Genomic DNA, 11,387 nt, shown 5'->3' on the forward strand with positions numbered 1-11,387 from the left:
ACACACAGCATTCCCAGTCACTCCCAGGAATGACATAGGAAAGTGTGTGCTTGAGCTTGCTAACAATCTGGCCAACACATTTTAGCTCTTTAAGCCTGTCCTGCTCAAGGCCGGCGTCCTCAGTTCTGCAGTTCATCTCCATTCCTCTGGGTTAGCGCTATTCCCTCACTTCCTCCCACACCTTTCTAGCTGACGACAGACTAATGCTTGGTTTGGGTTTCTGTTTGCCATGTCATCCCACTTGAGGCAGTTCATTTTCCAGCTGCCTGTCAAGGAGACAGGTTCGGGGGGCATGCCCTGAGATAAATACTTCTCAGCGCCCCCTAGTGGCTGCTTTGGGAAGCCAGCATGCATCTCCCTGCCTCTCTCCCGAGTCACCCACCACTCTGCCCACCTCTCATTGCTGCCCCTTCTGGAGGTTTTTTCCACTTCTTTCTCAAGGCCCTTTTCTTCTTTTCTTGTCTCTCCTGTCTCTCTGTGTGTCTGTGCACAGTGTGTGTTTACTGTCACAAAGGCACATTTTCAGACCCCTACTCCTGTGGTGATGGACACTCTGAGGGTCCCCATGGCAGGACTGGCCTTTTCCCATCAAGTGAGTTCATAATGGGAAGAAGGGGATGTGATCAGATGGCTTCTTTCTACTTAAAAAAAAAAAAAAAGAAAACAGAGTACAGGGGATAGTTATTTAGCCCCTAAGTGTTCTATGGGATTATTTTAAGGCTTGGTAATTAATTTTAACAGGACACAGCCATAGCCCAGCAACCCAAAATAGTGGTTTTTATTTGCCCCTCCTCCTTCCATTTATGTGAAAAATACATGGAGTTATTTATATCAGATTTCCAAATAAACAGTCCATGACTGGTAATCTTTCTATTTTCAGTATAAATAGGAGCTGTCCATTCCCTGGGGTGATAGAGGTGTGATTAGAGAAGATAGTTTTAGTTTCAAAGGGATCTCAAGGACAAAAGAGAAAATAGGATGACATGGGAAATTCACCCCAGGATTGTGCCCAGGAGATCTGCTGAGCTGGAAACATAGGGAACTAGGTAACCGAGCATTCACTGGAGGCCTTTGGGAAGCTCCAGAGCTAACCCCAGCTCAAACAAGTCTGTTCTCTTAATGAAGAAGGCCTGGCCCACCCTTGCCCCTCATTCCACCATGATCTGCTCCTGCCTTTCTGCTGAGTTCCGGCATGGGTCACATGCTAGGATTGCCTTTTTTCTCCCTGCCTCTCCTCTGCCCCTCTGTTTTTCTCTTGCTCAGCTCTCAAGCTCTCGCCTTTCCTATCAGCCTGCTGTCCTGGGCCTTGGATCGGCTGACCTGGCTTATCCAGTAGTGTTTACTGCTGGCTTAAACACTGCACACACTCACCAGGTACCTTTCAGGATGGGGAGGACCATGGGCTGACTCCCTCCTTCGGGACAACAGGGTAACTTGGAGGACTACAATGACTTTCTGATAAGGTGGATCCTCAGATTTTAGAAGGGGAAGACTTTGCCAGGGTTTCACTCTCTCTTCCCATTTCCCTCTGTAGTCATCACCACGCATGTCTTCCAGTAGCCACATCCCAAGAGAATTAAGGTCCAAGATGGCTACTTCCCTGGTGGAGGCATTGGTGATGGGAAAGCTTGTGAGGTTCACCTGCTGCGTGGCATTGCCATAGGTCATTTGTCTTTTCATTCCCTCCAAAGCTGATGGTTCCAGGGAAGGAAGGTGGGGTACCTCTTGCTCCCAACCAGCCTGCTCACGGCACCCAGGCTGATCAGGAGAGACTGGTGACTCACACACCTTCTGACGGGACCCACTGTGCTGCCACCCCCTCTAGCAGGTGAGTTCCCGTCATGGCTCTGCAACTGCCAGGGCTGTCCAGGGACCTGGACACCCTGCCACACAGACCCAGCTTGACGTCTCCTGCTCCCGAGGGTTAAGGTCTTTTGATAGGAGTCTAATATTGCAGCTAGTAGTGAGGAGGCTATCCAGGGCTGAGCTGACAAGAGGAAATAAATAGCAGGGCTTTCTTCACGCACGCACGCACGCACGCACGCACACGCACTGCAGTCACACCCTGACTGCAAAGTGCCTGTTCCCTCTTGGCATGCTAAGCACTGTCTCTGGAAAGCTGCATTGAAAGCTGCTTCCCCATCTCCTTGATTTGGACAGTCCTGGGCTAATGAGAAGACATTCTCCTCCCTCACAAACTTTCTCAGTAGAGAAATGCTTGATGTACTTTTCATTGGCACAGTTGAGTAGTGGGAAGGGAAAGCTTTGGAAAATAATTTATTCTATTCCTGTCTTTTCAAATGTTGAACCTTTTTCACCCCAACCCCAATTGCATGGTCAAAGGAAGAGCTATTGGTCACTTAGTGCTCCAGTTCTCTGATCCTGGACTCCTCCTGGTAATGTCTAGGAGGAGCTATGATAGTGGCCTCTGGATGGGAGGGCTCTGAGAGTCAGGTCATAAGAACTCAGAAGCTTCTACAGTGCTGGGGTTAAAGGCATGCATGTACCAGGCTGGAGAGATGGCTCAGAGGTTAAGAGCACTGACTGTTCTTCCAGAGGTCCTGAGTTCAATTCCCAGCAACCACATGGTGGCTCACAACCATCTATAATGAAATCTGGCGCCCTCTTCTGGCCTGCAGGGATGCAGGCAGAACACTGTATGCATATTAAATAAATTAAATTAAAAAAAAAAAGGTAGGAGGGTGGCCGGAAAAAGGCATGTACCACTAAGCCCAGCTTTAAACTATAGTATAGGGTCTTACGGTATTTTTAGTTAATCAGAAAAAGGGGTGCTAAAGGGGCTGGAGAGATGGTTCAACTGTTAAGAGCATTGGCTACTCTTCCAGAGGACCTGGGTTCAACTCCCAGCACCCCCATGGCAGCTCACAACTGTAACTCCAAGATCTGATATCCTTAGACAGACATACATGCAGGCAAAACATCAAGGGAAATAAAATTTAAAAATTAATTAATTAATTTAAAAGAGGGCTAAAATGTGAGGTAAATGCTAACCTGCAGCTTTGTGAGAGCTCCTTACTGTGTCTGGCTGCTGTGTATGGTTGTCACTGGCATTTCTGATGGATTTTATGAGCTCACACCATTACAGTGTGACATTTCATTCACATATGTGAACATTTTAGTTATCCCAGCAAGTCCAGTCTTCTTCCAAGCCAAAAGGCAGGACAATGGTCGCAGCTAGACTTCCTTTCCAAGCTTCAGTTACACAGGAAGGTGGTCTCAGTGACTAGAGTTGTTCTGTGTTTGAGAGTGAGCACCCACTTTCTCTTTCTTCTTTAGTGAGGACACTGAGACTGTGTCTAACAGCAGTGAGGGACGAGCCTCACCCCATGATGTCTTGGAGACTATCTTTGTCCGAAAAGTGGGAGCATTTGTCAACAAACCCATCAACCAGGTGATTTTCCTGCCACTGCCCTAGTGTTCTGTGTTCTTAGTATAAGGTCCCTGCACAATGTCCTATGGAACTGCTGAAATGGCTTGCAAAATTTGTATGTGTGCATGTTTGTCTTTGAAGAGGATCAATAACCAGTGGACCCTGTGACACACTGTTCCTCAGTTACTGTGACTAAGCATTCCCAACCACACTTCCATAGTCCTCTGCTGTGAACATACTTGGTTGGAGACACGGAGGGCAAGGAGGCCAGGGTAGCATGATTGGCCTAGCTGTGGAAAGTTGCTGGACCTCTAGGCTGCTGGCAGCCTGTAAGAAACAAGTATGCTAGGGGAAGCCAGGCAGGAACACTTCTCTCCTTTATCTCTTCAGGTGACCCTGACAAGTTTGGACATACCCTTTGCCATGTTTGCTCCCAAGAATTTGGAGCTGGAGGATGCAGATCCTATGGTGAGCCCACCAGTGACTACCAGTCTCCAGTAGATGCTCCAGTGGTCAGCCTCCCTGGGCAGTCACTAAGTCCTCCGCAGGACTTAAGCCAGGCTCCTTGGCTTATGGATATGCAGTCAGCATTGTCTCTTTTTCTCTTTGTTTGCTTTGAGATAGGGGCTTGCTACAAAGCCAAAGCTGGCCTGGAACTCTGTGTAGCCCAGGAAAATCTCCAACTTGAAGTTCTCCTGCCTCAGCCTTAGCCTCCTGAGTGCTGGGATTGCAGGCATGCATCTCCATGCTCAGTGCAGCAGTGTGTTTCTGCCGTGCTGTCAGACAGCTCACAGTAATCCATAGCCTACTCACAGAGTCTGCACTGACTCCACCTTATTCTGAATTAGGTGAATCCCCCGGACTCTCCAGAGACCACATCTCCCCTCCACGGCAGCCTGCACTCAGATGGCTCCAGCGGGGGCAGCAGTGGCAATACACATGACGACTTTGTTATGGTTGACTTTGTAAGTTACAGTCCCCACACTTGATCTTTGCTGTTCTCTGGAGAGTAAACCTAGAAGCATCTGCTGCCTGTGAACAAGATTTTCATTTCGGATGGGGTGGTACACAGGCTGCAAGGATACTCTGGAGAAACATTTGGAACCCTGGGAACAGCAAGGCTTTTAGTATCACATCTTTGGTTGAAATTCAGTGTGTATTGGGTTTTCCAAAAGCCTTTGGCTTAGGAGGAGTTTGAAGGGAGGGTCATAAACCTAACCAGGGGAAGGAATGGCATCATCATCAGGACTAGATGTACCAGACAAGCCAGGTACAAAGACTTCCTCTCCCTCAGATGAGCCTAGAAGACACTTTCCTAAAAAGAGTCCTGTCATTAGATAACTCTTTTTTGGTTTTCCTTCATGGTCCAAAGATGAACTAAGCTGAGTTTGTGTTGTTTTTAAAGAAACCTGCTTTTTCTAAAGACGACATTCTTCCGATGGACTTGGGGACCTTTTACCGTGAATTTCAGAACCCCCCTCAGCTGAGCAGCCTCTCCATAGATATTGGAGCCCAGTCTATGGCGGAAGACTTGGTATGGAAACCCCTTCCCTCCCAGGGTCCCTCCTCTTGCCTCCTACCCTCACGATGGCCACTCATGTGCCACAGGTCTGGAACTTTGTGTTCCTTTGTCCTGCCCCTTTGCCTTCCATCTTTGCTGAAAAGGACAGAAGTACTTTTAGCTGGTTATTGCTTTTTGGTCATACTTGACACGTACATGGTACCTGGCAGTTGTCTTGAATTGCCTTGACTCAGTTTTCTTGTTCACAGCACTGTAAAAATATTTACGTAGTGTGTGTTTGTGTCTATGATGTGGCGGGAGGGTGTCGTGTGTATGCCATAGCATATGTGTGGCACTCAGGTCAGAGGACTACTGTGTAGGGTTGCTCTCCCTTTCTGCCTTTACCTGGATTCCAAGGATCAAACTCACGTTATTAGGATTGTACAATAAGTACTTTTACCCATGAAGCCATCTCACTGGTCCTTTTCTGCACTTGGTGTTGCTCACACACTTCTGGGCCTGCAGTTTACTGCCGGGTACATCTCTCTGGACAAAGGAACACAGGTCCTGAGTAAGGGTCAGTGTCCTTGTCTTCTTTGGATGGCGTTATTCTGCATTCAGCCCCTCTTATATTGCTGGGCCAGTGTCCTGAGATAGACTGTGATCACACCTCTGCTTAAGGCATTTCCTATTTCCTGCATCTGAAGAGCAGAGGAGTGCCCTGAACAAACCATGGACTGGGGCACTCATGCTATGAGATGATAAGACAGCTGACTGTCTGACTCTCGGTTTGCTTTAGCAGAAAGCCGTGCAAAAAGAAAACTAAGTATTTGCTTCTTTTTTTTTTTACAGTCTATTTAGCCCTTTCTGTTCTAAAACTCACTATGTAAACCAGGCTGGCCTCAGACTCAGCAATTCTCCTGCATCTGCTGAGATTAAAGGTGTGTGCTTCCACACCTGGCCCTACGTATTAGCCTTAAATGGGGCTAAGCTCCAAACTAACACGCACATTCTCGCCCTCCCTCCCTCCCCCCTCGTGTGTGTGTGTGTGTGTGTGTGTGTGTGTATGTGTATGTATGTGACGGGATGAACTCTGGGCCTTGCCTACCGATGAACTATGCACCCACCCCCACCTCATCCTTCAGCTCATAGCTAACACTAGGTGCTTTAGAACGACTCTTGGAACTAGATTTTCATACTGACCCACTTTACAGACTGGAGCTCCTGTGATGGAGTGCCTTGCCTAGGGCAACAACAGTCACAGCTTTGACCTCAAAGTGGGGAGCTCCTGAGCTTAGCCCTCTGATCACTGAGGGCACGTACTGAGAAGAAAACAAGGTCCGAGAGTTCAAGTTGTGATCCCTAGCCAGTACCAGCCGAGGCGTGCCTTCCACCTGGGCAGAGGCCACCAGACTCGCCTCAGTTGTTAGGGTGTCCAAGCCACTTTAATGTCCAAAACACACCAACTTTTCCCAGGCCCCTTATGCTTTTACGCATTGTAGAAGGTCGCCCTGCAGTTTAAAGCCTTCTGGTGTAGTTTCTGTTGCTTAACCCTAGTGGAGGCAGCCTCTGGGGAAGACCAGGTCTTCAGTAAGAGCTGGCGCTGCAGGACAGGCTGGCAGCATATGGTTGTCTTCTTGATTGTTTTGTAGTGACTTTCAGCCACCCCACCCCCAGCCAGTCTAAGGATGCAGGTGTCCAACCTCCCACAGACCTGTGTCGGTCTGGAAAGTGCAGTGGTTGCCTTGTCCTTGTTTTCCGAGGGCCTTTTGACACCCATGAAGTACAGGAAGGGTCCTCTTTTAAAACTCTTCTTCCTCCTTGATTGAGCTCTGAAGATGCAGTTTGAGCCTAGTGTCTGTCTGCTCTGTACAAAGGATATTTCGTGTTTAGTTTCTCATTGCCATGTTTTTGTCAGTTTACCTAGCTCATGAGTTGTGGTTCACTTTGATTCATCAGGCTACAATGCAGCCTGGTGACCCCCTCCCCCCAATTCTGAAGCCTTATCCCCTCTTTCATCCCCAAATCTGCTCAACTGCCCTCCCTGCCTTTCAGCCAGCCTGGCACTGCGCAGGACTTTGTCTCATTTTTGTGCACGCTGATGGTGGACTGGCTGCCTCTCCCAGGCCTTCTGGAGTAAGCTTCTCTCCTCTCCTTGCTACAGGATTCCTTACCAGAGAAGCTGGCTGTGCATGAGAAGAACGTCCGAGAATTTGATGCCTTTGTTGAGACCCTGCAGTAAGAGCGCCCCAAGTACCTGCAGCACCCCCTTTCTATGGACCCAGCAGAGGACCTCCTGCTCCTCAGCAGCCCCTGCCTTCCTGCTGTTTCTGGCCAGGTGAAAGACATGTGTTTCCCTATGGGACCTGGAAGTCCCTGCTCTTGGACCTCCTGGAGACTCATGGCAGCAGTCAGGCCCAGTGCCAGACTTTGGGAGGACTCTGACTATAACTGAAGAGCTTCAGTAGGGACCATCCTCAGCTGCTTCACAAAGGGTGTCATCCTGTTCCTTCTGCTGCCAGCCTCCTGCCTGGTCTACCCTGCAGATGGCCCTGCCTGCTTGTCCTTACCATCAGCCACCTGACATTCCAGCTGGTGGCTGGGACACTGGGCAAGGCAGAAAGAGCAAGGAGACCAAGCTGGGCGCAGGAGGGCTCTGTGTCACCAGTAGATCCTGGACCACCCCACTCTCCCGCCTTCTTTCCCCCTCCTTTCCCTCCCTCCCTCTTCCCTCCTGAGAGTCACAGAAAGGCCCTTTCCTCCCTCCTCATCCTCCCTCAATTGCTGCTGCTTGGGTATAGGACATGGTAAATATTTATTACTTTCAGAGAAATCAGATATTTTATAGAAAAAATAATATGTTTGGGGTTAGCAGTGTCACTGGGGGAAGGATGAGTGCCTGCTGTGCAGATCCCTCAGAACCTGCCCTGCTGCTCTGAGGATCCTCGCTTGCATCCAAGGAGAGACCGTGAGTGGGGCTGGCAGGGCAGAGTAGCCCGCTCAAGCTCACAGCAGGCTTCTCTTGCATGCTGTGTGTTCCTTCCTGCACCTCACAGCACCTTCTCTTGACACAGCATCTGCAAAGTACCTGGCTCTCCCAGCGGCCCGAGAAATCCTGGATGTGTTCAGTGTGATGACTGCTCAAGACACATGGTGCCCAAGGGAGCACTGTGTCCCTGAGCCTAGAGCAGGACCGGGAGCTCTCCCTCCCTCCCTCTCTCTCTCTCCCTCCCTCCCTCCGTCCGTCCTTCTCTCCCTCTAATTCCAGAGTCTGTATGATTGGTTCCCTTTTGAGAAACCAAAGCTGAGCTTATGGTTGACTTAAACCTTCAGGTATTGTTGAGTAAGTCAGGTGCCTCTGCCAGCCTGCCCTGTCCCTCTGGTCCCTGGCTCCTCACTGGCAGCAGCTGCTATTCATTGGAGCAGGTGGCTTACAACTGCTTGTTAGTAATCTGCATGTAATACTGGAGCCTTTCCCCTGTGCATGCTTCTGCTGCCACAGAGAAGTGTGCCCAGCAGTGGTGGCCAGATGGCAGTGCAGCCTTTGGATCAGGTACACTGGCCTACTGAACCAGATTTGCTCCCAGAGCCAGCACTAAGTCAGGGTGAGGGCATGGACTCTTGGCAAGGCTCAGCCAGTGGCCTTTGTAGGCAGCAGTCTTTGTGTCCCAGACCTATCAGGGAAGCGATCAGGGAAGCTGAGCAGAGCATCCTTCAAGGTGGCTTGTGCCCTTCAGCCCTGCACAGTGGAAAAGATGGACTCTAGACCAACTCCTGCAGCCAGGCTTAGGCTGGGACCAGGTGGCTGTGAGGCCCCTTCTCCAGTGCTTTGTTGGGAAATGTGAGTTACACTTGGAAAAATAATCAAGAGATTTCCAATAAAGTTTTCTGTACTTTACAGTTTCCTATTCCAAATGTTGTCTGGACTCGTCCACCGTTCCTCCTCTCTATAGGACTGGGGTACCATCCGGCTCCATTAGAGGGAGGGGTGGAGCCTGAATTTGAGTGTCTTGACTGTCAGGGCTGCTTGAGTCTTGGGGCTTGACTAAGTACCTAACAGCCTCAGCTCCCCAGGACAGGGTCGTGTGCTTGAATAGTCAGTGACACAAAGTGCATGAAGAACCCTTGTAAAATCTCTTTAAAGGGCGGGCTGTTGTCACCAGCATTCTATCCCGATACATAGCATACTCCCCACCTCCTGCAGGACATAAAACACGCAGGGAGAAAGACAGCAGCAGAGGATAGATACAAGGAATGGTGGCTGATGGAGGGAAAGGGGTTGTGGCTGAGCAAATGAGGAGAGTGGGGGAAAGTCAGTGGCCTGTCAGATTCCAGCAAGGGCAGTGGACTCTCCGAGGAGTAGTGAAGAACAGGAGAGCCCAGCAAGGATCAGGCCTGACACACACGTGCAGCCCAGCTATGGCTAGTCTTCAAATCTCTGCTGAGGCCAGCCACTACTCCCTAGTGCACGTTGCAGAGCTGAAGGTAGAGTAGAACCAACGAATAGATAATTCTAGATGCAAAAGTGAACTAGATCATTGCTGTGTGGGTTCCCCTGCACCCGCAGAGTCAAGTCAGCCCAGAGAATGAGAATGGGACCATCAAGAAATTCTAAGTCAGCCCACTCTGCCAGTAAAAGCCTGGGTGCCCTTGTAAGTTACATCTGATACAGATAGTAAGTAACACTTGAGAACACAGCTGTCCTACCCTGGGTAAGAAACAGTAACATCCTTGCTGAGCCACTAAAAATATAGTGCTCAGCTGCTCCATGACCAGCAATGTGTCTCAATATATTTTTAAGATTTTATTATTTATTTATGTGTATGAGTGCTTTATCTGCATGTATAACTTTATGCCAGAAGATGGCATCAGATCCCACTGGAGATGGTTGTGAGCCACCTTGTGGTTGCTGGGAATTGAACTCAGGACCTCTGGAAGGACAGCCAGTGAGTGCTCTTAACCACTGAGCCATCTCTCCAGCCCTTGTGTCTCATTCTTAAAACAACTTGTACCTGTGAGACCTACTATTGCTAAGGTTTTGTTTAGCTAGCACCTAAGGAACTGCAGAGGCCCTACCAGGAGCGCAACCCAAGTAAACAGCTCTCCCTGTTTCCCTGGCTCACTGCCTCAAGGTTCCAGAGTATCACCTGGCTTACAGTTGAGCAGAGCTAGCAAGAAAGGAAACTGCCAAAGTCTCGTTTCTCAAGGAACCTGGAGTCAGGCCACAGTTGTGCAATGGAGCTGCTTCTTTGAAGCTCAGAACCAGTGTTTATAAGCACTGTCTTAACACTGCCAGAACTCTGGCTGCTGCCCTTTCCCTAAAGAGGAAAAGCAGGCCCACATCCTGGGCCACCGTAGCCTCCTGGTAGCAATAGACAGCTATTTGGAACCTACCCTTGACAACTGTGACAGGTAAAATTCTGTCTTCCTCCCAGTTGCAAGCCATTAAATTGACATAAAATACATATAAAAGACAAGTGTGAACTTGGTGGTGGCGGTGGCTGTGGCGGCAGCGGCGGTGGCACACGCCTTTAATCCAAGCATTTGGGAGGCAGAGGCAGGCAGGTCCTCTGAGTTCGAGGCCAGCATGGTCCACAGTGCAAGTTCCAGGACAACCCAGGCTATATAGAGAAACCCTGTCTCAAAAAAACAAAATAAAGTGTAATGGTACAAGTTTATAATCACTACACTCAAAAGGATCACAAGTTTGAAACCAGCCTAAGATTTATCATCTTGGGTGTAGTGGTGCATGCCTTTGAATCCAGCACTGAATGGCAGAGGCAGGGGGATCTCTCAGTTCCAGTTCCACAACAGCTGCATCCCCAGCATGACAGTAACCATTTCAACCTTTAAAACCAAGCAAAAGCTACTCAAAAGAGGGAAGGAGAGCAGACTTCATATCCTGTGTTGCTAGGCAGTCGAGAGTCACCTCCCAGGCCAAGAGTCAGGTTGGGGAGGTGAAAGAAAGATGAAAATCGAATCCCAGCTGGCTGCCACATGAGGCTGGGATGATCTCTCTGGTCACTTTTCCCATAGACAATATTTCTAGTCCTCAGAGGAACCAGTTTTTGATACTATATAGTCCCAGTTGGAAACCAACCCACCAATAAGAGTGGGTAACAGAATCAAGACTCAAGCCCAAGAGCTGAGCATAATGGTATATGCCTTTAATCCCAGCATTCAGGAGGTGAGTGGATCTCTGTTGAGTGTGAGGCCAGCCTGGTCTACATAGTTCCAGGAGTCAGACCCTGTCTCCAAAACAAAACAAAACAAAATCAAAAGAAAATTCAGTCCCACCAGGCGGTGGTGGCGCACACCTTTATTCCTAGCACTTGGGAGGCAGAGGCAGGTGGATCTCTGAGTTCGAGGCCAGCCTGGTCTACAGAGTGAGTTCCAGGACAGCCTCCAAAGCTACACAGAGAAAACCTGTCTCCAAAAAAAAAAAAAAAATCAGTCCCTAATGTGACTGTAAAACCCATCCTGATGTCGCACATG

The 11,387-nt window shown here is 49.2% G+C and overlaps 1 protein-coding gene across 10 annotated transcripts in view; it reads left to right on the forward strand.

The window, feature by feature from the left end:
- The window catches only part of Atg13 (autophagy related 13), a 43,500-nt gene extending 34,705 nt beyond the window's left edge, over positions 1 to 8,795 (forward strand). For 3 of the 10 annotated variants that reach the window (XM_036184168.1, XM_036184166.1, XM_036184165.1), the window contains 8 exons: positions 494 to 592; positions 1,264 to 1,374; positions 1,692 to 1,828; positions 3,298 to 3,412; positions 3,782 to 3,859; positions 4,240 to 4,356; positions 4,797 to 4,925; positions 7,057 to 8,795. In XM_036184168.1, the coding sequence (XP_036040061.1) occupies positions 494 to 592; positions 1,264 to 1,374; positions 1,692 to 1,828; positions 3,298 to 3,412; positions 3,782 to 3,859; positions 4,240 to 4,356; positions 4,797 to 4,925; positions 7,057 to 7,134 (864 nt within the window). In that variant the 3' untranslated portion in view covers positions 7,135 to 8,795. The remainder of the gene's footprint in view (positions 1 to 493; positions 593 to 1,263; positions 1,375 to 1,691; positions 1,829 to 3,297; positions 3,413 to 3,781; positions 3,860 to 4,239; positions 4,357 to 4,796; positions 4,926 to 7,056) is intronic. The other 7 variants (XM_036184169.1, XM_036184173.1, XM_036184171.1 and 4 more) reach the window with 5 other exon arrangements.
- Positions 8,796 to 11,387: the final 2,592 nt, after the last annotated feature.

This window comes from Onychomys torridus, chromosome 4, assembly GCF_903995425.1.
Source record: "Onychomys torridus chromosome 4, mOncTor1.1, whole genome shotgun sequence".
Taxonomy (NCBI): domain Eukaryota; kingdom Metazoa; phylum Chordata; class Mammalia; order Rodentia; family Cricetidae; genus Onychomys; species Onychomys torridus.